At 40.0% G+C, this 23,529-nt stretch overlaps 1 protein-coding gene across 1 annotated transcript in view; it reads right to left on the reverse strand.

Moving 5' to 3' along the window:
* Tnks (tankyrase) overlaps positions 1–23,529 on the reverse strand; it is a 149,997-nt gene that overhangs the window by 60,937 nt on the left and 65,531 nt on the right. Inside the window, exons 4-5 of the mRNA XM_036209298.1 lie at positions 10,871–10,907; positions 10,066–10,141 (exon numbers count right to left, since the gene is read on the reverse strand). Coding sequence (XP_036065191.1) covers positions 10,066–10,141; positions 10,871–10,907 — 113 coding nt within the window. The remainder of the gene's footprint in view (positions 1–10,065; positions 10,142–10,870; positions 10,908–23,529) is intronic.

Raw genomic sequence — 23,529 nt, forward strand, 5'->3', positions numbered from 1 at the left:
GTATTACTGGTAACAGCTGACATAGAAATAACAAAATATATTACAAGTTTGGGGTGTTAAAACTGACGGTATATATGGCTCAAATCCTCTACTGTGTATGTTGAAAAGAAAAAAAAACCCTGAGATGTCAAGGATATATTAAAATTTGCTATGACCATATAACTGATAACAATTATAAGTTAACATCTGGTCACCTAGCTTCAAGTCCTTACCTTTCCCCATGACCACAAAAATGTACACAAAGTTGTCGGCTTTTTTTTTTTTTGTTTTTGCCAGGAGGAAAAAAAAATATTGTAAGACACAAATTGAAAACAGATGAACGTTATCTTAAGCTGTGACAACATCCTGGGGTATTTTAAACCCTCAAGTCCTCTAGGTGGCTGTGAACAATTTCAGCAGGCATCTGAAAGAAGCCCACTACTGCTCACCTAACTAGGAAACAAAGCGTTGTCTCCTTTTCTCCTAGTCAGTATTCCAGTTGCCCACAACTGCCAAACGAAGCGGCCAACAGCAGTGTTACTTGGGCAGCTGTGCTCTGGAATGCATGTGTACACGCACACTTGAAAAACGTGTATTCAAGTACAGCCAAAGACTTCTGTACTAAAGAAATAAGAGATGTGATTTGTTGTGGATATAGTGTTTGTCCCATGCACACTGGCCACATTAACTCTCTCAAATGCCTTGTGCACTGGGAACAAGTATCAACATCTACGAACGAGTGAACAGAAAATTCCACACACACTGTGGACACTGAAGAGCCAAGCGCACGAATCCAGCTCTCTGGCCTCACAGTTTATATGTATTTTCAAGTTTATCCTAGGTTTTCTTTCTTTCTTATTTCATTTTGTCTGTTTGTTTTTCCCAACAGGGTTTCTCAGTGCAACATCTCTGACTGTCCTGGATCTCGCTCTGTACACCAGGCTGGCCTTGAACTCACAGAGATCCACCTGCTTCTTTCTCCTGAGTGTTGGGATTAAAGGTGTGAGCCACGACTGCCCATGCCCCGCCCCCCATCATATGTTTTCATCATGATGTCTTCAAGGCATGATAGTAAGTTCTACTGTTTCTCATTGATCTACATATAAAAGAGTTATAAATTTATGTGTTAGCCTACATCAGCATATGAATACCACATGTGTATGGTAGCTTGGAGGCCAGAAGAGGGATTAGATCCCCTAGAAGGCAGAGTCACAAGTGATTGTGAGCCACCATGTAGGTGCTGGGAACCAAGCCGAGGTCCTGTGTAAGAGCAGTAAGCACTCTTCAATCTTCAACACTAAACCATCTCTCTCTCCAGCCTTGGGTTAGCAAGAGGAGAGGAGAGGGAGTGAGACAGAGAGGAAGAGACAGCGACAGTGTGTGCATTATCAGATGTCAGATGGCATCAGGTCCTCTCAAGCTGGAGGTATGGGCAGTTAGTAGCTCAGTGTGGGTGCTGGGAATCAAACTCTGGTCTTCTATAAGAAAGTATGTGCTCTTAATCACTGAGTCATCTCTCTAAACCAGTTCTTTATGGCTTTACTTTTTAATTTCCAGAATCTCCACCACTTTTTGTTATAGAAGCAAATATTTACAGTTGCATCTCACATGCAATCCATGTCAATCCAATTTTCTAATTTTATTGCAGTCCTCCAAATGTATGTTTGTAAATTTGTGTATTCTCACAAACAACTAAATAGTAATGCCATAAAAAGTCCAGGGACACCCGGGCGGTGGTGGCGCACGCCTTTAATCCCAGCACTCGGAGGCAGAGAGGCAGAGAGGCAGAGGCAGAGAGGCAGAGAGGCAGAGGCAGAGAGGCAGAGAGGCAGAGGCAGAGAGGCAGAGAGGCAGAGGCAGAGAGGCAGAGAGGCAGAGGCAGAGAGGCAGAGAGGCAGAGGCAGAGAGGCAGAGAGGCAGAGGCAGAGAGGCAGAGGCAGAGGCAGAGAGGCAGAGGCAGAGAGGCAGAGGCAGAGAGGCAGAGGCAGAGGCAGAGAGGCAGAGAGGCAGAGGCAGAGGCAGAGAGGCAGAGGCAGAGGCAGACGGATCTTTGTGAGTTCAAGGCCAGCCTGGGCTACCAAGTGAGTTCCAGGAAAGGCGAAAGCTACACAGAGAAACCCTGTCTCGAAAAACCAAAAAGAAAAAAAAAAAGTCCAGGGGGAAAAACTCTCTCCTTCACTCTATGCTTCATAACCACCACACCAAAAATAACATTAAAACTTGTTAGTACATTAATTTCAACATCCATGGTAATATCTTAATTATTCCATCACTGGATTTATTTCTATCCTATGATATTCAGAATAGCATGCACATGGCAGGTACTGAGGTTCTGCTGAGTGAATACATGTAATGAGCAAGAAGAATCTTGAAATCCCAGTAACTATAACAAACAATTTTTAAAACAGATTGATTTATGACTAGGTGTTTTATCTGCATGCACGTCTATCTGCACACCAGAAGAGGGCACCAGATCTCATGAGGCTACAGTAATAGATAGCTATAAGCTACCCACCCTGTGGGTGCTGGGAACTGAACTCAGGCCCTCTCAGGAGCAGCCAGTGCTCTGAACTGTTGAGCCATCCATTTCTCCAGCCCCCAATATTAAAATATTCTTAAAACATTAGATATTAGCTATTTCCTGTATGTGACATCAAGGCAACAGGAATGGGTGCAGAAGACACACATTTTTTCTTACTCAGAAACACACACTGTAATCCCACTCCATCCTTTTTTTTTTTTTTTTTAATGTAAAGGCAGAATAAATTCAGGCCATTTGTTGTGATAGGATTTGTTAAAAATTCAAAAGGCAAACAAAAGCCCAATGTGGTGGCATACTCCTTTAATTCCAGCGAAGGCAGACAGGTGGATCTTTGTGAGTTCAAGATCAGCCTGGTCTACATAGTGAGTTCCAGGTAAGCCAGAGCTACATAGTGAGACCCTGTTACAAAACAAAACAAAAAATGAAAACAAACCCAAGACAAAGACAAAACAACAACAAAAAAAAGGGGGGGAGGGAGAGAGAGATGAATTAAAATATATTCATTTATTAGAGAAAGGAAGACTTAGGTGAACATTGGGAGAAATAAAACCCAAGAGAATAAATATTACCACCTTACATTTAGGTGATAGAGCTAAAACAGAGAACTTAGGTAATTATGAACACATCTGAAAGTGACAGGAAATAATATTAGAGGCCAAAAATTAAGGTCTTCCAGAAAGGAAAAGTTCTGGTTAAGCTTCCCTGGACTCAGAAACTGTATAATAAAATGACTAATCACCATGGGCAGAGACAGAAAAATTAACTTTATTTAGGTGTGTGTTTTTCTATTGTAATTATTCTTAAGACTATGTATAATAATTTAATGAAGGCAGCATAAAGGATAAAATATCATTTAAAAGTTGTCTTGTTTATTTTTAAAGGAAATATTTAAATTTCTATAATAGCCAAGCTCCAATTGTGACTGGTCTGTAGAATGTTAAATGCTGTTTGTAGGAGTCCGTTGGTTTGCAATCACCTCCCATACTAGGCCCAAAAGACTGAGTCCACTGGAGCTCCTCATGCTCAAGTCCACCCTGACAAGCAGAAACGAAGCTGCTTTCTGACCTCGGGGAACTCACGTCAGAGAATGTGTCGTGGGATATTTGTTCACTGTGTGAAAATGTATTGCTGTGATTGGTGTAATAAAAAGCTGAACAGCCAATTGCTAGGCAGGAGGTACAGATGGGACTTCTGGGAAGAGAATTCTGGGAAGAAGGCAGAGTTGCCAGCTAGATGTAAAGGAAGCAGCATGAGCAATATGGTGAGATGAGATAATGAGCCACACAACAGAATGTAGATTAGTAGAAATGGGTTAATTTAAGTTATAAGAGCTAGTGGGACAAGCCTAAGCTAAGGCCAAGCAGTTTTCATAATTAATAAGAAGTCTCCATGTCGTTATTTGTGGGCTGATAGCCAATGAGAAATTACTACTACATATGGCATCCAACACAGGGACTCAAATATCCAAGTGTAGACCTGAGAAAGCTAAGAGAAGTTCTGGACGAGGAGCCTGATGACTTAGTCCTGCCGTCTCTCAGCGGGCTAGTCCTCGGTGGCAGCATACAGAAGCATGGTTACCGACCACCAGGCACCAGCACCATGTGCCAGTGCTATGTGCTAGGTGAGCCTGTGTGGCAACTGACATGGCAGTTGCAGATTTGTCTCACGTGGTCAGAGAACACTGTAGAAGGTTAGTAAAGCCAGGTCCAGACACAGGAAACCTCTACAAGGGTACAATATGTTTAAAAATGTGCTTAGATGCTACAGAATGAAAAGAAAATGGGTATAGCCAGTCATAGAAACAAACAAACAAACAGAATAAGTCATATAAAGATGGGAAATACACAGGGTGTCTGAATCCTGTGTGTCGCTTTGTCAAATGTGAATTTTAAATGCTAACGAACAAAAAACAATAGCTTCCAAGAGGCACTGAATTACGGAAACTGATAAATTAAGCCAACCTATATATTTTAAGAATGACTCAACTTCAAAATGGAAGTCAGAAAATATGTTGCTGGGTGGGGGGAGGTTGTGTCTTTGTTTTCACAGGAAAGAAAAAGTTATTAATTCTCTTCAACATTAATGAAGATCAAATTTGACTGGGAAAGACCTCCTGAAAATCTTGGCTACAGACAATAAAAGCTAAACAAAACAAAAACCAAGAAAGACTACATGACAGGTGATATATGCAAATCCCTCTACTTATGGGAACAGCTCTGAGACTGGATGAGACATGATAAACCTCGGTGACTACCGAGTCCTCATGACTTATTATTACATGCCATCCTTAATTGTGGCATGGATAGAGGTTTGGTTATACAGTACAAACAAACTTAAAAAGTTAACAGATGCCTTTTACCTGCTCAAACACAAAACAGAAAATCTTTAGCTGACTTGTACACACTGTCCATTCCATACTTGTTTTAACACAGATGTATCTGTTACCTTTAAAAGGTTCAGACACCAATGAAGTCAAGTAACCCAGGTGATCCAGCCTCTCTGAGTGCCTCTGTTGCAGTTCCCTCAAAACTCTGCATCCAGAACAACTGCAAAGCTGCTGGCTGAGAGGGTCCAGCCTCACAGACTACTCCAGGCTGGACTGCAGACCAGCCTGCACTTTCCCATTGCAGACACTGACAACAAGTGACACAGCCAGTGCTCCCAGGACTGGGCCGTTATCTCCATTTTCTCAGGGCCCTAGAGATGCCCTCACCCCAGACAGCAGGAAGCAGGCTAGAGAACATGACGCCAACGTTCCCAAGAGGTGAGGTGGGTTGTTTTTTTGGTTGTTTGGTGGATTATGGATGTTTGCCATTGTTTAGGTGAATTGGTTGCAAGTCGTTATTGGTCACAGTCAGGGAGGAAACTAAGCAAAGCAGATTAAATTCAGGGATCTCATTCTGAAAAGAAAAAGGGGGATATAGAAATGGCAAGATAAAGGGTAGATTATTGAATCTACTTTTAAACTAAAAACAACTACGAGTCTCTAATATTTTACATTGGTATGGCTTTTTTGACATGGAAGCAAATGTAAGGTTATTTTTGTTAGAACACACACTATATATATCTACTCTTGTTTGAGATACTTTCGTATATTGATACAAATTTAAGGTTATTTTGTTATACTGCTTCTACTCTTGTTTAAGGTATTATACCTATGCAGCTCATTTAAAAATGTAAGGTTTTAGTCCTTGAAAGCTATTTAGGATAATAAAGAAATACAGGTTAGCAGTTAGTTATCTAACAATCAAATTTGAGGCCATGTTAGGTATATTTTCAAGGTCAGAGATATATTTTAGATAGACATATGGTCTTCAAACACTTCAGAGACAAAGAATGTGATATTTAAGATGTTTTAATAACCTAAGATTTTTCATGACAGTAAGACATGTCTGCTCCTGGCAGCATCAATTTACTTCAAAAAAGGATGATGGACATTGAAGAACCTCCATATGGAGTTTGCTTTTATTGTGGCAAAGTTAGCCACTGGGCAAGAAAACTGCCCTTGCCTTAACTGATGACAATATGCTATCCAAATTGGATAAGAGTGCTGAACTTTGCCAAGACAAGGCAGGACAGTCCTTCAAAATCCTTGCCTCACAGAAAAGTCTGTCAGATATTCTAGGCCTGTAGACCAAAGATGGATGCCCCCACACTGCAGAGGAACCTTGGATGGTTGTCCAGGCAGCCAGCTCTCTGTCATTTCTATAGTTTTGGAAGTTGTTTGTTCTGCAATTCCTGTTTACTCAGGTAATATTTTATCCTTCTTGGGTCTCTGATAGGGATTGAAGACTAGACAGTTGTACAGTTTTTCTTGTTACCAAATTCAGAAAAATAACTTACATAAAATATGTAATGTTTATAGGTTGAAAAACATGAAAGCCTAAGTTATTTATCTAAGAAGGTGTTAAGTCTAAAAAGATATTTTTAGGATGGTAATATAAGTTATATTAGAAAATGATTTAGGTATAAAACTTTGGACTCATCAAGATAAGATAGATAATAGAGTAATTTCTCCAAAGTTGACAAATACAAATAAACTGGACATTATGAATGTGAATTCTTTCTTGATAATTGTTCTTATTGTACAATTTTACTGTATAAGATTTGAAACCTTTCCTTTTATTTAGACATAAAGGGGGAAATGTGGAATTTTTGTTCACTGTGTGAAAAAGTATTGCTGTGATTGGCGTAATAAAAAGCTGAACAGCCAATAGCTAGGCAGGAGGTATAGGCAGGACTTCTGGGCAGAGAGAGAATTCCAGGAAGAAGGCAGCAGAGTCGCCAGCTAGAGGCAGAGGAAGCAGCATGGGCAGTTATGGAGAGGTGAAGTAATGAGGCACGCAACATACTGTAGATTAGCATAATTGGGTTAATTTAAGTTATAAGAGCTAGTGGGACAAGCCTAAGCTAAGGCCAAGCAGTTTTCATAATTAATAAAAAGTCTCTGTGAGTTATTTGTGGTCTGGTGGAAGATGAGAAACTACTACTACAAGAATGTTAGCCAAATTCTCTAAAGGGCAGCTCAACACAGCATGACCAGGAAGTCTCCTTGTCTCAACTTAAAAAAAAAAAAAAAAAGTGAAGCTTGGTGGCTTGGTGGGGTACCTTTAACCCTAGCGTTAGAGAGACAGAGGCAGGAGGATCTCTGTGAGTCACAGGCCAGCCTGTAGTTTTAGAACAGCCCCAGAAAGGACAATGAGATAAAGGGCCACATTATAGCTTCCACAACAAGATTCTTTTCTTTTTTTCTTTTTCTGTTTTTGTTTGTTTTTTCTTCTAAATTTTGTTTTGGGAGGAGGTTGCAAGGGCAGAGGGTGGATTCCAGAGGGTGAGATGAGTGGGATTGGGACGCATGATGTGAAATCCACAAAGAAGCAATAAAAGTTAAAAAGAAGAAGTCACTTTGAACTCACCGATCCACTTGCTCTTCTCTTACTATTTTCCCATGTGGTCTTTTCTGTCTATAAAAATTCTTCCCTTCAGATTTTTTAAGACAGGATTTCATTCTGTAGCCTGGGCTGTCCCTGCTAATTTTCAATCCTCCTGCTTCAGCCTTCCCAAGTTGCTGAGAGTACAGGTGTATACCACAGTATACATCTTATGGTGATTTTGCCTTTTGGTAAAAATGAAAGCAAAGCACAAGATAAAGCAGGTAGAGCCTTACTGGTACGTCATGATTTTCAGTACTGCAGAGGCTGGACAAACAGACATCTGTGGGAAATCAAAATTTAACTACTGCCATTAGCTAACGAGACCATCTTCGAGTCACGGTGGTGCAGGACAAGACAATGAAAACTACGCTAGTGTGCGACCCCCACACAACACTAAGAAGACCAAGTCTTACCCCACACATCTCTAAGCAGTTCTCCAGCCACAGTGACCGCATAAGGAGCGTTTCTTTCTAAAACTCTTTGTGAATTTATATTTCTATGGGCCTTGGAAATGTACATACCAAAGCTAAGACAGAAACCAGTTCGGCATTAGCAGTCTTTTGGAAAGCCTCTACAAACAGGATTTGATTGTATGACCTGTTCTAATATAAAAGCCAAAAGGTAAAATGTTAAATATTTCACTAACTTACCACACAGAAAAAGGTCCCTTTATCCTTCTAAAATGTAAAACCAAGTTCCCTCGTTCTAGTAAACACATGAGAATGTCTTAAAAAATATACCGAACATCTGAGAAACTTGTACTTTATCAGCTTGGATCGGCTCACATATTTTCTTGATACCTACTGCACGAAAGCAAACAACACCGTTATAAGCAGAGGATGACATGACACCAGTCCCCACCAGCACCGAGAACACTGCTTGCAACTTCACACAACTGGTGCATGTTAGTGAGCCTCACTCGGTGCCACAAATGAGGATAAAAATCTAAACATAAACATCCCAACCTTAATGTATGCAATTTCATTTGTGAGCTGCATACAGATGACAACTTTGAATGGTTCCTTATATGCATTGCAATAAGCCCTAATAAATGTCTATTTAATTTTGTTACCTGATTTAAACTGAAAAAAACCCTGATAAGTGTATGTGCATTTTTAGAATATTATTGTATTATTTATGCAGAAATCCTTCATTATGATAGCTCAGGTATGTTCCTAAAGATGTCTTACACATGAAAATCATATAGTTCTTCCTCATGTTGTAACTATGTGGAAATCAGCGGAGTACAAAGGACAACTAACAGAAAACACACACTCTCTCACTCACATACTACAGACTTAATTTCCTAAAACACAAGAGAAGAGACGATTTCTCATTCGGGGGATAAAATCACATTTGTTAGTGAACCAGAATAATACTCTAAAGCTGCTGCTAGATGCCAGGCTTGATCCTGTGCAAAATACCAAAACTACAGAACAGTGGAAGACGGGCATGGTAAACAAGAGCACACTGTAAGGAAGTCTACGGCAAAAGCCATGTGGCTGATGCAGAAACAGAGCCATGGACACTGGTTCCAGCTAGAAGGAAGTGACAGGAAAAAAGAAATGGGGCTGTCCAGCAGAGGGCTGAGGACTGGGGATGAAACTAGGATGGCTAGTTCATCTCCTGAACAGGAAATTGCCCGCCAACTTGCCAGGACTAGAGGGTTATGGAGAAGTCAAGGAAGCTGGGCTTTGGCTCCGTCTACAGTCCACAGTTCCACCCACTACAGATGAGAAAGCTCTTACTCACACAGTGAGAGAAGTAACTACCTACTGAGATGATCCAAATAAAATATGGAGCTCAAAGTATTCATGGGGGTTAAAATCCCTATAGCAACTCCAAAACTGCAGGAAAAAAAGGGCAGCTAGCCTTAAAAATCACCTCCCCAGAGTGAGGAAGAGAACTCAGTGAATTTGCTAGTTTAGTGCAGTAGAGAATGTTCTGGGGCTCTTTCAGTCCACCAGGTAAATCACTGCAAACTTTGCAGTCAATTACCACAGTCTGAAACACATTATATTTCGTTCTATATTCAGCAGGAGTGCAGAGCAGAGAATGAGGCTGAGAGCTGCGCATTTTATACATTACCTTACAGTTATGACAAGTGTATCTTTATGCAGAATATTTTTCTTATAGTCTACTTTTCTACAATATGCCACAATTAAGAAAGAAAAAGCAGAACTGTTACGGAGATCTAAAAAATCATTAGCAGTTTCTCACCTTTAATGGAAGAAGTGCTGATATCTATCAGACAAATCTACCAAATAAATAAAAAATGCATATGTCCTAACAAAGATAAATATCCTTTCCATCATGGCACACAGAAAACATGATGTTAATTTTATTCACTGAAAACAATGCGTGCAATTCAAGAACAAACAACTTTCAGTGTCTGACATTTAAGAGGGAAGCTTCCTTAAGATCCACATTTCCCTAGCTCCATGAACCTGTCAGAACCACTAGGAAGAGAGAGCAGCATTTCATTTTACAGTGCAAAGATGCCAGTAAAAACAGCTTACAAATGTGTACGTCTAAACACGTACTCAGAGCACACTGAACAAGACTGCACTGTAAAGCAGGGCGGTCCTGGAAGCACTTGCACTAACTTACCTTCCGCCCATCACTTGCATGGCAGTTCACATTGAGAGGTGTCAGTAAAGCCATCAGTTTGTCTTCATTACCACTCCTATAAAAAGGGAGGAAGTCAATGTCTGTACTCATAGGGCTGCTTACGAGGATTTATGCATGTCTTCATTAAGATGGAAAACAAAGACGTTGCCTTATTTTTTAAATATGGATCACAATGCATGTCTTAATATTTATTTCAGTTAGCATAATTCCTGTTAATTATGTAGTGTTACGATATCTTGAGTAATGTAGCTTTCTACATTTAAAAATTTATCTACAGAGTCATTTTAATTACAAACAAACTTTATTATGAAAAAAAGATATAAAACTCTGGAGTTTAAAAATACAAATTCTATAAAGAGGTAATCAATTAAATTATAAATGACCATTAGTACCACCAACAACAACAAAATAGCTGAGGATTTTAACATTTACTTTTCGTCTTTCCTTCAAGCTTGGTTAGGAAAAAAAAAAAATCTTCAAAGCAAAAGAAAGACATTGGCATATAAACACTCCAAGAATATCTTCTGAAACATTTGCAGGTACCTCAAGATAGGTTTCAAATAAAATTAGCCTTACAATACTCAGCATAGTGAAGGATTCTGTCATTATGCCCACTAACAATGTAAAATAAAGTGCACAAAGACTTAGTAGATCTTATCCACACTATCTCTTAAAACCCAAGCAAGACAAGAACAGGTTATAAATCTTTATACTCCTCCACCTGCCCCCCCCCTTTCCTCCCGTACATGCATTATACTCACTTAAAATGAATGGAATCACTTACCTAGCAGCTTCTAGGAGTTCGTCTTTTTTGTATTCACCTAGATGATTGCAAAATATCATGCTGTTAGCATTTGGCAGAAGACAGATTAAGAAATGCAGTAGGCAGCAAATAGAGAATTAAATAGAGAAGAGCAGAAAAAGAGAGTCCACACCCCGCTGGGTGATGGAGCCGTGACGTTAGCCAGCTTGTGAAGGCAGCATCACCAGTGCCTTGGAGACGGGCAGCAAATTGACGCAGCTTCTTGTCCAATCCTCAGATGAAATAGCTTTCTTCAGACAACCAATGAATGCTAAATCTCGCGTCCAGGAACACATTCCCTCTGATAACAGCATGCCAGCTCAAGACAATGTCCCTTCCCCCCGTTTGTATTCAGGCTGTCACAGTATACTTGTGAAGCATAATACATTTTGAGACAAAAGCAAAATAATGTGGCTCTTTAAAGGTACGAATTACTACCCTTCAAAAAAAAAAACCTGTTTTATTTCTAACGCCATGGAAAGTTTTTTTTTTTTTTTAAATTAATTATACCATCACTGAGCTTTACAGCAAGAAAAAGGAAAGAAAGAAATGTAAATATCAGAACCACAAATCCTTCCTCGCCTCGATAGGGAAGGTCGGTAGACTAGAAATACGTGAACTACGTACCAAAGGCAGCGAGCCTCTTGGAGGCAGTGCTCCAAAACCAAAACAGAGAGCACATTCTTTAACCGGCAGCAACACCCTAACCTGCCTTTATACTCGCTCGGTATGCCGAATTCTACCAACAGTAAATCTTAGTAAGTAGGCATCTCAGGAAATGAGCAGGTAACCAGTTACTGTGACATGGGTAATTTTACTCTATTTTTCACAACAGACTTTTCAAAATGTATCAGTGAAAACAGAAATCACAAATCTTTCATGGATTTCTTAGAGTACTCAAGATCTAACAAGTTTCTTTTGCGAGCTCAACTGAAGGATAAGGAACCTTAATAATAATAACAACACTGTGTTTGTTCCTTCATTAAATAAAAAGAACAGCCAGGATTATGATTCAGCTATAAGGCAATTGGTAATATCATTAAAGAAATAATTATACAAATTGTCTTAACAGATCATTTGTGAAAAAATGTCAGGTATACATTGGCAAAAGAAAACTTTAGATTAAATAAAAGTTAAATAATAACCTTAAATTACTTTAAAATACGTCTTTGTGGTCATACCTTTCTTTACATTTTCTTTGCATTTTGCCATAAAGCTGAGTTATTTTAATGCAAACACTACAAAGATACCACGGACTACTGAGAAGCTGCTTAGATCCTATAATGTTATATAGCTTCGCCTTTATCTTGTCTCTTGGATTGGAATTAGGCTAATATCTAGAAACTATAACCATGTTTTCAAATAGAAAAGTCATTAAGGGTATCTTATACCAATGAAGTCTGTTCTATGCATCCCCCAATTCCACATGGTAGGTTGAACAATTTCAGAATCACAGAATTAGTCTTTCCAATTTCCTATAAATTGTAGTTCAGGTTGTTTAATAATTAACCATGCAAAAGTAAAACTGTATCTTCTGGCCAAAAAGGCTCAAAGCTAAAGACTTTCCTTTATTAAACATTTTTTTACAGCAATATGGAAGTTAAACATACTATGAATATGATGTTATAAAGTCAAATTTAAAACTAAAAAGCCTGAATAATTACAATCTACATAATGTAAATTATGGAATACATCTATAAAAGCCACTCGTGCATTCAAAAGGCAACATTACTATCTCTGACTTCAAGGAATATGATCCTATTAAAGGAGAGAGAGAAAAGTAAGCAAATGATTGTAGTAGATTGTAGGGAAATCTAGGAAATACTATGATGGGCTTATTGGCTAGTCTAAATAGGATTGCGAACAGGCTAACTGTGGTTTAAGGAGGTCTTTCGGGAGGAAGACACTAAAGTGAGTTTTAAAGAAGAAACAAGTGGCTTTCAGGTGAGGAATGTGGGAGAGGAGGAAAGGCCTGAGAGAAGAGGGAAATGCTGGCTCTTCCTAGACAAACCAAGGACATCTGCAGGACCATGAGGCAGACTAAATGAAAGGACCAAGTTTGAGCTTGCTGAGAAAACGTTGAAATGTTTTAACAGGAAGAAAGCAAAATACATTGTATTTAAGCATCTTCAAGTTTACTGACTACATAAAATATTTCCGTATTTCACTCCAGTAAACTTTTGTTGGGAAGAAAGGCAGCCAGGACATGGTGACGAGATACTAGGCTCTGACAGCTGACATTCTGGGTTCTGGGTTCTGTATATTTGAACTGTGAACTGCAAGTAACTACTGAACTTCAAGCCACGGTGAAATATAATTCCAATAAGCTAAGTAGCAAAACTGCAAAGGACTCAGGCTCCTTAAGTTCCAATCAGTCTACCCGCACAAAGTCCTAAACATACACAGCTTGCTATTTTCACCAAAAAGGTACAGTTTTGCAATAATGCTATTCCTTTCTGCATAGGCTAATAATAAGGCAATGCTTTCAAAAGAAATATGTAAGTACGCATTACAGATGACTCTACTCTTCCTGTTAGAGATTCTAGCGCTTTAATCAGCTTTTCTGCAATACATTCCAGCATCCACTATCTGGTGCCCAAGGACCACAATGAGTCAACAGCTGAAGCCATTTTTCTCACACCCTGCTTCACAGGAAAAAGTAGCATAATGAATTCAGACTCCTTTGTACACTAACAGCAAACCCGAGCTGCTTACTAGCAGCCACAGCACCAGATCTGTTTCACTTAGATGAGACCATGGTGTTCTACGGAGCATTTGTACTCTTTAATAATATCCAGTTTGAGCAGCAATGGGTGAGCTAGAGAGCAAATGAAGTCAGAGCACCTGGAATGAAGAAACTAGATGGCTTCAAATATCACTTTTTTCATTAGAATAAAGTGGGATGAAAACAAGTAGGCACAATGTTTGTTTCATTTTTAAGTAGTCATTATTATCAAATATTGATACCGGCAAACATATATATGCCTACACAGATACACAAATTAATGTTTTATAAATGATATCAGAATGAAGGTTAAAAATAAAACTTCCCTTCGTATTCTCTGAAGTAGTTAGAAATAATTTCTCTTTCTCTTAGGATACAGGCAAATTTTTCTTTTGAAGAAACATACAGAAGTCATGATTATTGATTTACATCAATTTCAACACTGTAACTAGCAGGATCAAAGTAGAATACGTTGAAGAATTGAGCCATTTTGTCTAGATGGGATAACATGGGACGTTTATGAGCACAGAATCACAGATTTTGAAAGCAGTAAGGGACTGAAAAAAGAAACTCTGACCTTTCTGTCCTCTGCTTTCACAACACCCAGGGCGTGCCCGGAGTGATGCTTGTTTTACACACAAAATGAAAGAGATGTAAAGGAAAGTCACCTGTCTCTACCTCACCCAACCCTGCAGCTCCAGAACACATCTAACAAGTCAGTCACCTTCTCCCAGACACACAGTCTTGCTGGCCCTGCCTGGCTGGCCTGGTCCTTGCTATGCAGCCTAGGTTAGCCTCGAACTCATAGTGATCCATTTGCCACTCAGTCTCCTGAGTGCTGGGATTACTGGCATGTATCAGCACACCCACTGGCTACCATATTCATTAGTTAATGAACTGGTCCTAAAGCAATCAAACAGAGGGTCTGGTTCTAATACCATTCACCAGTCCATCAGGCTCTGGAACTGGGCTAATGTGTAGACAAAGAACCACCAAACTTGAACTCTGAAAGACAGGATTACATTAGTTGAAAGAAACTAATTTGTTACGTAGAAGAACATTTTATAAATCCAAGAATTAGTAGCTTTAAATAATATAATAAACCCAAATTTCCCATCAGAACCACTTTGAAGCATTGGGCTTATAAACATGGACCACTGGACCACAGGAAGAGAACTGAAAAAAATTCTTCTAGGTTTCTTCAAGTGATCGACACATTTCACATTTCCATAACATGCTTACAATTCCTGAACTTCTTAGGTATCTCAAGGGAAGAGCTTTGCAAAGACTTCAGTCTCCATTACCAAGTTAATGCATGCACTCTCATGGTGCTGAGTGCACACAGCTCCTGACCTGACAATCCTGATACTCCTGTAGAATGCTCACCAGTAGCACGAACTGGTATGCTGATACAGAAATCTTTGCACTATGGTACCAGCAAATACAAAAAAATTGATTCTTTTAGCCAAACCCACAGCCTATTTGGGGAATAAATATTAGTTGAAGTGATGTATTTCACCGTGTTTTGGTCTGAAGACTTAGAACCAGTTAAGTGGTTGTGAAAAGACTAGCTACAAGACCAGAAAACAATCTAGTCTCAAATCACTAAAGCTAGATCCTCAGGCAAACCAATTTTCCAACGGACTGATACTTTATATAGAAAACAGGGTCTTAGTAATAATTAACCTCTTGTTTTCATTCTAAAATCGTTCATGAAGACTTCTGAGACAAGGGAAAAATGTCAAAAGTCTTAAGTTTTCAATACCTTGTTTCTGTTCTTGAATCCGATCAAATCTTCCCTCTCTTCTGGTGTGGCTTAAAAGTCCATACCATCAGCTAAACCTAAGGTCACAATCAAAGGAAACACTCCACAATTTTTCAAAACAGAACACTTGAGGCTGTGAAGATTATTATTATTTTTTTGGTGGCAATCCTTTACTTCAATTGTCTCCTAAAAGCTCAGTAGCTAACATTAACTAGCTAGAGCTAACATTCACTAGCTAACATTAGTCAGCATTAAACACCAATTGCACTTAATAAAATCTAGCTAGACTGACAATATAGTAACCAATGCACTCATGTGGTTATTCACATTAAACTAAAGCCTTCCGTTGCTCAGTCACACCATCGTATTGCAGCAGTGTGCAGGCACTGTCTGTGTGACAAGCACTCACTTCCATGCCTGCACTCTACTGCAATCTGATGGTGTGACTTGTATTGCAACTCAAGGGTGCTCTGATCATACAGAAGCCCCCGCTTAGCCCCCGTTCTTCTTCCTGTCAAAACTCTAAGGTTTTCTTTCTCTGTTTGCTATCCAACAAGTTCTTTATCCCCATGAAATACAAGGGACACTGAGCTGGTCCCCATCCTTCAACACCGGAGAGGGCCACTCTATTCTAAATGGTGGTATAAATACACACTGATGAAGGAGTGGGGCTGTATTGTGAAATCTATAATCTCTAACGTTGGATATAAATGCTCAGTGTGTGTTCCTCTAGGAAGCTGTTAACCAGTGAGCCGTCCACTGTCATTTCAAAGAAAATGACCTTTTAGAGCACTGCAGAGGAGAACCCTTGGCTACATGGCAAAGATGTCAAGGAACGGGGAAGGAACGAATTCTCATTTTAAACAAGGCACATTACAATGCTTACAGGACCTGGGACCTCAGACTGCTCACTATCAAACAGCTATCCAATGGCAGCTGAGGGACTTGGTAATTAAATATAAAATACAATGACGATGTTTGCTCTAAAAAAGAAAGCAAGCAGTTTAGAAAAGTAAATCACATATTTGATCCACTTGGCAATAATTTGGGCTATACTGATGACCTTTTATTCTTTCTTTCCTTTCTTCTCTTCCTCTTCCTCTTCCTCTTCCTCTTCCTCTTCCTCTTCCTCTTCCTCTTCCTCTTCCTCTTCCTCTTCCTCTTCTCTTCTCCTCTCCTCTCCTCTCCTCTCCTCTCCTCTCCTCTCCTCTCCTCTCCTCTCCTCTCCTCTCCTCTCCTCTCCTCTCCTCTTCTCTCTCTCTCTCTCTCTCTCTCTCTCTCTCTCTCTCTCTCTTTCTCCTGTCTTCCCACCCTCCCTTCTCTCCCCTTCCTGGGCTCAATATGCTGACACAGGCTGGTCTTGAATGTGTGCTGATCATTTCCCACCCTGACTCCCAGCAATGGGATCGCAGGTGTGCACCAGCAGGTAAGGCTACAGAGCTTTTTTAGGAGGCTGCTTTTGTTTTGGGGGGATGGGGGCTCACTGTGTAGCCCTGACTTGCCTGAAACTCACTTTATGGAGCAGGCTGGCCTTGAACTCACAGAGCTCTACCTGCCTCTGCTTCCCAGATGTTGGGATTTGCCACCGTGTTTTTAGCCCCTTTCTAGACCTACCAGTTCACACTCCCTTCATGTAAAGACTGAAACGGGTGCACATACCTGCCACACTTCACTGACAACCGTGAATGCTATAGGGAATGTTTTCAGAGTCTACCGGGGGTGTTCTGTATACGGTAAACCTGTCTTATCATACTATGTGTTGATGTACATTTTACATAGTTACATTCCTGTTTTTTCAGAGGGAGGAGGGCCTCATTATGTAGACTACAGAGATCCAGCCTGCCTTCTGTCTCCTGAGTGCTGAGATTAAAGGTGTCTACCACTATGCCTGGTACACTCACACTTTTAAAGTACTTTTTAAACTTTACTTAGTGTGTGCATGCGTTCATGTAAGCACACATGTAAGAATGTGCTGGTGGAAGCCGGAAGAAGGACGATGGTGTTGGATTTTTCTGGTGCTAGAGTTAGAGGCAGTTATGAGTTTCCAGTGTGGGTGCTGGGAAGCTAATTCCGATCCTTTGCAAGAGCATCAATGCTCTTAAGCACTCAAATGATCTCTTAGATACTACTAAAGACAGAGAATATTTCTATTGCATCCCGAAACTTCTCACACTTTTGTGAAGCCCCATTTCGTGGCGACCTCTGGTCTGATTTCTGTCCCTAAACTTTCTGTTTACTTGACATCTCTCCATTTCCCCACTGTTGGAGACTGAACCCTGTTGACTGCTCCCCTGTTCAAGCACAGACCTCTAGCCCAGCCCCACAATGTCAAGTCATCTCACCAGGACTAGTGAACACACAAACGTTTGAGTCTAGGCTTTTTTTACTTGGCGTAAATCTTAAATCTTTTTACAGCTTTTGAAATCTGTCTCTGTCACTAGACAGGATAGGGTTTTTGTTTTTGTTTTGTAATTGTTAAGCAATATCATTACATAGACATACTTCAATTTGATTACCCTTTCCTAGCTGACAGAAATCCAGGGCTGCATTTTTGGTGGTTATAAAATGACATTATTATTAGCATCTATGAAAACCATTTTGTATGGACATATGATTTCATTTCTCTTGGACAAACACCTAGTAGTAATGCTGATTGCCTGGGCTGCTTATTAAATATATATTTAACTTTGTAAGAAGTGGTCCATTCACATTATTTTTAAAAAATCTAAGAACTTAAACCAATACATCAAATGACAAGCTCTGCCACCACATGCCCCATTTAATATCTTCTCTCTACTTGAAATTCTTTCCATTCTGTTATTACATTTAGGTACTTTTTCTTCCCACTACCTTCTTTACAATAGTTCTGTAACGCATCCTTCATGTCTTCAATTCCTGAACCACAACTACCATACTCAGTTTACCCACCCCATTGCTCAATGAGGTCCATGACAGTTCTTACATCATTAGGAAAATAGTCACATGAACTTCTACACTAGCCCGCCATTCTTTAGGATTAAACTTGTCACAAGAAGTGGGGTCTGACAATTCCCAGAGAGGTGTCTCATGCACTCTGGGCTTCAGTAGGCTGATGCATTCAAAGGGCAGAGTTCCCTGGCAAGAGCAAGGACTACGGGAAGCAATCTTCTTTTCAAAGATAACAATATGGTTCCTATAGTTCACAGTGCACTGTGTTCATACAGTCTCATAGCTCTGAGGCAGCAGCTACTATACATTTTTCAGTTTCTTAGATGAAGAGATCAATTTTGCCTACAGGTTTAATCAAAATTTTTTTTCAAATAAACATTGTAATATAATACCTCATGTATATATTACAAACATTAGGAGATGGTGTTGAGTATTTTGGTATTTCTAATTTTTTGATGGTCATACTTTTCTCTCATAAATATATCAGCCACATTTATGTAAAATTAATCACTGGCCTTGCTAAAAGGCTGGTACCACAAACACTAACTCTTGGAACACTCAAAGACTGTACACCAGGATAGATGACAAGAATGTAACTGTTAATTTAGCATTTTAAGTTCTCTGTTCTTGACAAAATTTCTTTTTGAACTATATTATATACTTCTATGCATTCAATAGGGATTATCTGAAAAATGATGCTATGCTTTTCTTGGTAGTTCAAGGCCAGTTACTAGGAACATCCAACAGACTATCATAATGAAGGCTGTGGGTCTATAAGATGAGCAGGGCTATCTACACTTCTTCAAATACTTCTAGAATGCTATACATTTTGTTATTTCAAAGTGTTTAACTCATTTACTTTTCTCTTTGTGCTATCAAATGCATTTAATTTCAAATGGATACAAGTGTTGATCTTAGCAGTTCAAGCTCTGGACAAGCAGGAACTGGTAGATTCTTCACAGCTTCTTAACTTAATGTGGGGGTAGGGGGACCCTTGGCTTTCTAGATAGGAGAAGACAATATGGTCTTGTGGAACAGGAGGTGAAAAATCTGGCAACTGATGGCTGAACATCACCCCAACAACAAAAGAATGCCTGAGGAGGCTAAACGCAATGCTTTGCATTCCTGGATCCAGGAGCCTCTGAGGTCAAACCTACATCACCAACACGCAGTGTCAGGACAAATGAGGATCCTTTCGCTTGCACTGTTTCCTCCTCCACCTCCCTAGAGCCGGCTAGTAGTTTGCTTCTGCCCTCCCTTTGATCATAGAGCTAAGAACGGATGTGCCCACGGCTGTGCACAACTGAGTGAAGTCTTCCACGTGTCTCTTGGAGGGGCAGGACAGGGCCTGGGCTGACGTGGGAGTCACTGAGGAGTTCCAACAGAGCATCACTTTAGGGCCAAACATTTCAAATTAATTCGGGCTATGCTATTATCGACCCTTGTGAGTTTGACCAAGTCATTTAACCTTCCTACAAATCTCATGTTTCTCATTTTTAAAAGAAGAAAACTTACTTTATGGGGTTGCTATGAGGGTCAGGGATAATACAAAATAAAGCACCCAATATTTCCTGACTTAGATCGACCACCCAAGATAGTAACGAGGAAAAAAATGTGATTCAAAGTTTAAAGCACTTGGTTTTTATACTAATAACTGTTCTTATTTTGCTCTGGGCAGCCAAGGACAGAGGGAGTTCATCTTCTCATTAAAATCCCTTGAGAGATTTTCAATTAAAGGAACTAACAGTTACAGAATACCAGAAAACGCTTTTCTTCCACTCCCCACGATTCTTCTCCACAACATGTTTTTCCTTCAATGAAAGGAGGGTGGTGATTTTATATCACTGTACACTGTACTGTGTGTGTGTGTGTGTGTGTGTGTGTGTGTGTGTGTGTGTGTGTGTGTGTGGTGGTGTCCCTAGAAAGTTGCGATCACAGCAGAAGCAGAGAAACTGATAAGCCCTAGGCAAGGAAAAGAAAAAGGATGGATTTAAATAATGACCAAGACATTGTGAAAGCTTTCAAAGGAGACAACTATATGAAGATGCGGGCCAACCTTCTCTTCTCCAAGTCAAAAAGAACCTCAGCCCTTATGGTTAATGAAGGACCTTGCCAGGAGTAAGAATCTACTTGCTCTTAGAAAGCCCGCAAAAGAAAGAGACGTGTATTTGTACGGAGTCCCCCTCCACATATATGATGGTCACTAATATTCTAGCTGGTGACCTACTGACATCTACATGTATATTCACAGGTCATCAGTAATGATGTCATAACAAAGACAAGTGGGTTTTTGGTTTTGTTTTTTTTTTTTTTTTGCCACTTCACAATTTGTTATTTTTAAGCTAGAAACTGACTTTAAGTCACATACAATGGCTTCATAAAATGTATGTCAAATATAGCTATTTATTTTTATTTTTATTTTTGGAAGCTGAGGATCGAGCCCAGGGCCTTGCAAGCGCTCTACCACTGAGCTAAATCCCCAACCCTAAATATAGCTCTTTTTATGTGAATGTACCAACCAAACCTGATATATAACAATCTTTACAAAACCTGATTAAAGCTTAGTATGCACATTAGTCAGCATGTTAAAGCAGGAGGTTTGAAAGAAATTTTAAAATAACATGAACCTAGTATTAGCACTTTGTTTAATACTGAGGAGATGGAAGTCATCCCTGCTGATAACGATGGGATGAGAACAAGGAAGACAATGGTTCCTATGGCCATTAAACAATTAGAAAAGTGACCATAATCCTCTCTTAGAGTGACTTGTTTTCTGGCTTCATTCCTAGAGGCAGCCTAAGTCTTGAAGAGTATTTCTGAACAATATTGGTCTGTTTCTTTCTTTTTGGAGACGGGATCTTCCTCAGTGGCCCAGGCACATCTTGAACTTGTGATCCTCTCTCCTCAGCCTCCCAAGTGCAAGTGCTACTGCTATGCTTTGTGGGCCTCTTCCTTTAGGAACTCTGCAGTATGTAAAAGCCTTGATCCTGTAGGAAACCTACCTTCCCTCCCTCCCTCCCTCCCTCCCTCCCTCCCTCCCTCCCTCCCTCCCAGAAACTACTCTCAAACTCCTCTGGGATATGCTGTGCCTGAGATAACATGTAAAATATGCAAAATAATCTTGGACAATGTGAGTTCACATGCTGGAAGTTTGGTCCCCAGTATAGCAATGTTGAGAGATGGTGGGGCTAAAGTCCAAAGTAAATGAGGAATTGGTGGTATCAGTCAGCTGCTGGCTCCTGGCATGATTCAGTCAGGCTGTTGGCTCTCCAGTGGAGAAACATAATCCCCCTGTTTCTTTTTTACTTTATTTAAAAGTATATGTATTTATTTAATATTTTTTGACACAGGCTCTCACTATGTAGCACTGGCTGGCCTAAATCTGCCTCTGCCTCCCAAGTATTAGGATTAAAGGTGTATGCCACCATGACCAGCTTAGTAATGCTTTACCTACAATAAAGCAAGCTTTATAGGTCATGAAGAATTGTTTTTACTAGGAGTCTTAACACATTCTGTCTGTTTATTGTCAGCCTTACTAAGTGGTCCAGGATGGCACTGAACTCATTTTGTAGTGCAGGCAATTGAATTTGTGATCATCTTGCCTCTGCCTCCCAAGTAGATGGCAGGCCTTTATCGCCAGGCCTAGTTTAATTTCTTTTAAATAGAACTAAACTAAAATAGTTAGGGCCAGCAAATTGCCTCAGTAGGTGAAGGTTCTTGCTGCTCCACTGAACTCACACAAACAGTCCTTGGCCTCTGTATGTACATGTGTACGAGACATACACCCTCATACATATAAATAAATGAAATATCAGTATTTTCATTAATACAACAGCTATATATGTATTATTAGGAAAGATGAGAAATTAGGGTTAAAAACTAAATTTAAAAATATTCAATAATCTAAACTAAAATTTTATTTTTAATTAACATTAAAAGATTTTATAATTTTTAAATTGCAATTTTTTTTTATTTTTGAGACATATTACATCATTTCGGCCTTCCTTTTCTTCCCTCTAAAACCTGCCACGTACCCGTGCTCTAGATATCTTTTTGATTCTTGCTGCATATATGTATTATGTAACATTCATGCATGTATTCTTAAATATATAATGACACACTTGGTCAATTCGTATAGTGTTACTTGTACGTATGTTCTCAGTGCTGACCATTTGGTGCTGGATAACCAAATGGTGTGCTCCTCCTCCCTTCAAAGCCTGCTTTTCTGCTCTCAGCACTCCTTAGCTGCCTGTACTTCTTCTTTGTCTAGGGTTGAGGCCTCCTGGGATTTCCCAGTTCCACCTCAGCATGCCTGTTGGTGTTGTGTTTGTTCAGGTCATGCTTAGGCAGCCATGTTGGTGAGACTTCATGGGTGTAACTTCTCTGACATTTCTAAGGGACCTGTTCTCACAGCAAACTCCCTGCTTCTTTGGTTCTTATAGTCTTTCTGCCCCGCTTCCACAGTGATCCTTGAGCCTTAGGAGCAAGAGTTGTGTTGTAGATGTATCAGTTGGGGCTGGGCTCCTGAATTCTGCATTTTGATTGGCTGTTGCTTTCTTTAATAGTCTCCATTTACTGCAAAGAAGAGTTTCTACACTTACCTGTGGGGATAAGGATAAATCCTTAGAATGTAGTGAGAATTATACTGGTTTAGTAAATGGTGGTTGGAGGTTTTCCTCCAAGACCCATGATGTCACTAGCCCTGGGTAGCAGGCACACTTCCCCTTTTGTCAAGGCGGCCTGGGCCTGAAGTACAATTAGAAGGCTGCTGGTGGTTACCACAAAGATAGGTGTGCTACTACTGCACCCCTGAAGTTATCCTGTCATGTTGGTGGCTGTGGTTCATAGGTGTCACGGATGGGTCTGACCATTGGTTGGTTTCCTTCTTTGGAAGCTTGCATGATGCCTTTTGGTCCCATGAAAGCTAGGACTCAGGAAGGAAGACTGCAGGTTAGATCCAGCTCAGATCCTCTGTCTCATGTAGTGTCTTCCGCAATGGGGATCCTTGCTTGCACCCCAGGAGAGGGGACAACCAAGGGCAACAGCAGTAGCCTATACTGTTCTGGGAGTCTCTTGGACAGCCATGACCAACAACTCCAAAGAGGGCTTCTCATGCCCGTGTTGGGGTTTTTGTTAGATAGTCTATGGCTCTCGAGCGAAAGAAACATTGCCAGCTCAGAAGGGGAAATTTCATTTACATGCATTGTTGGCACTTTTATATAC

This window comes from Onychomys torridus, chromosome 17, assembly GCF_903995425.1.
Source record: "Onychomys torridus chromosome 17, mOncTor1.1, whole genome shotgun sequence".
Classification (NCBI taxonomy): Eukaryota; Metazoa; Chordata; class Mammalia; order Rodentia; family Cricetidae; genus Onychomys; species Onychomys torridus.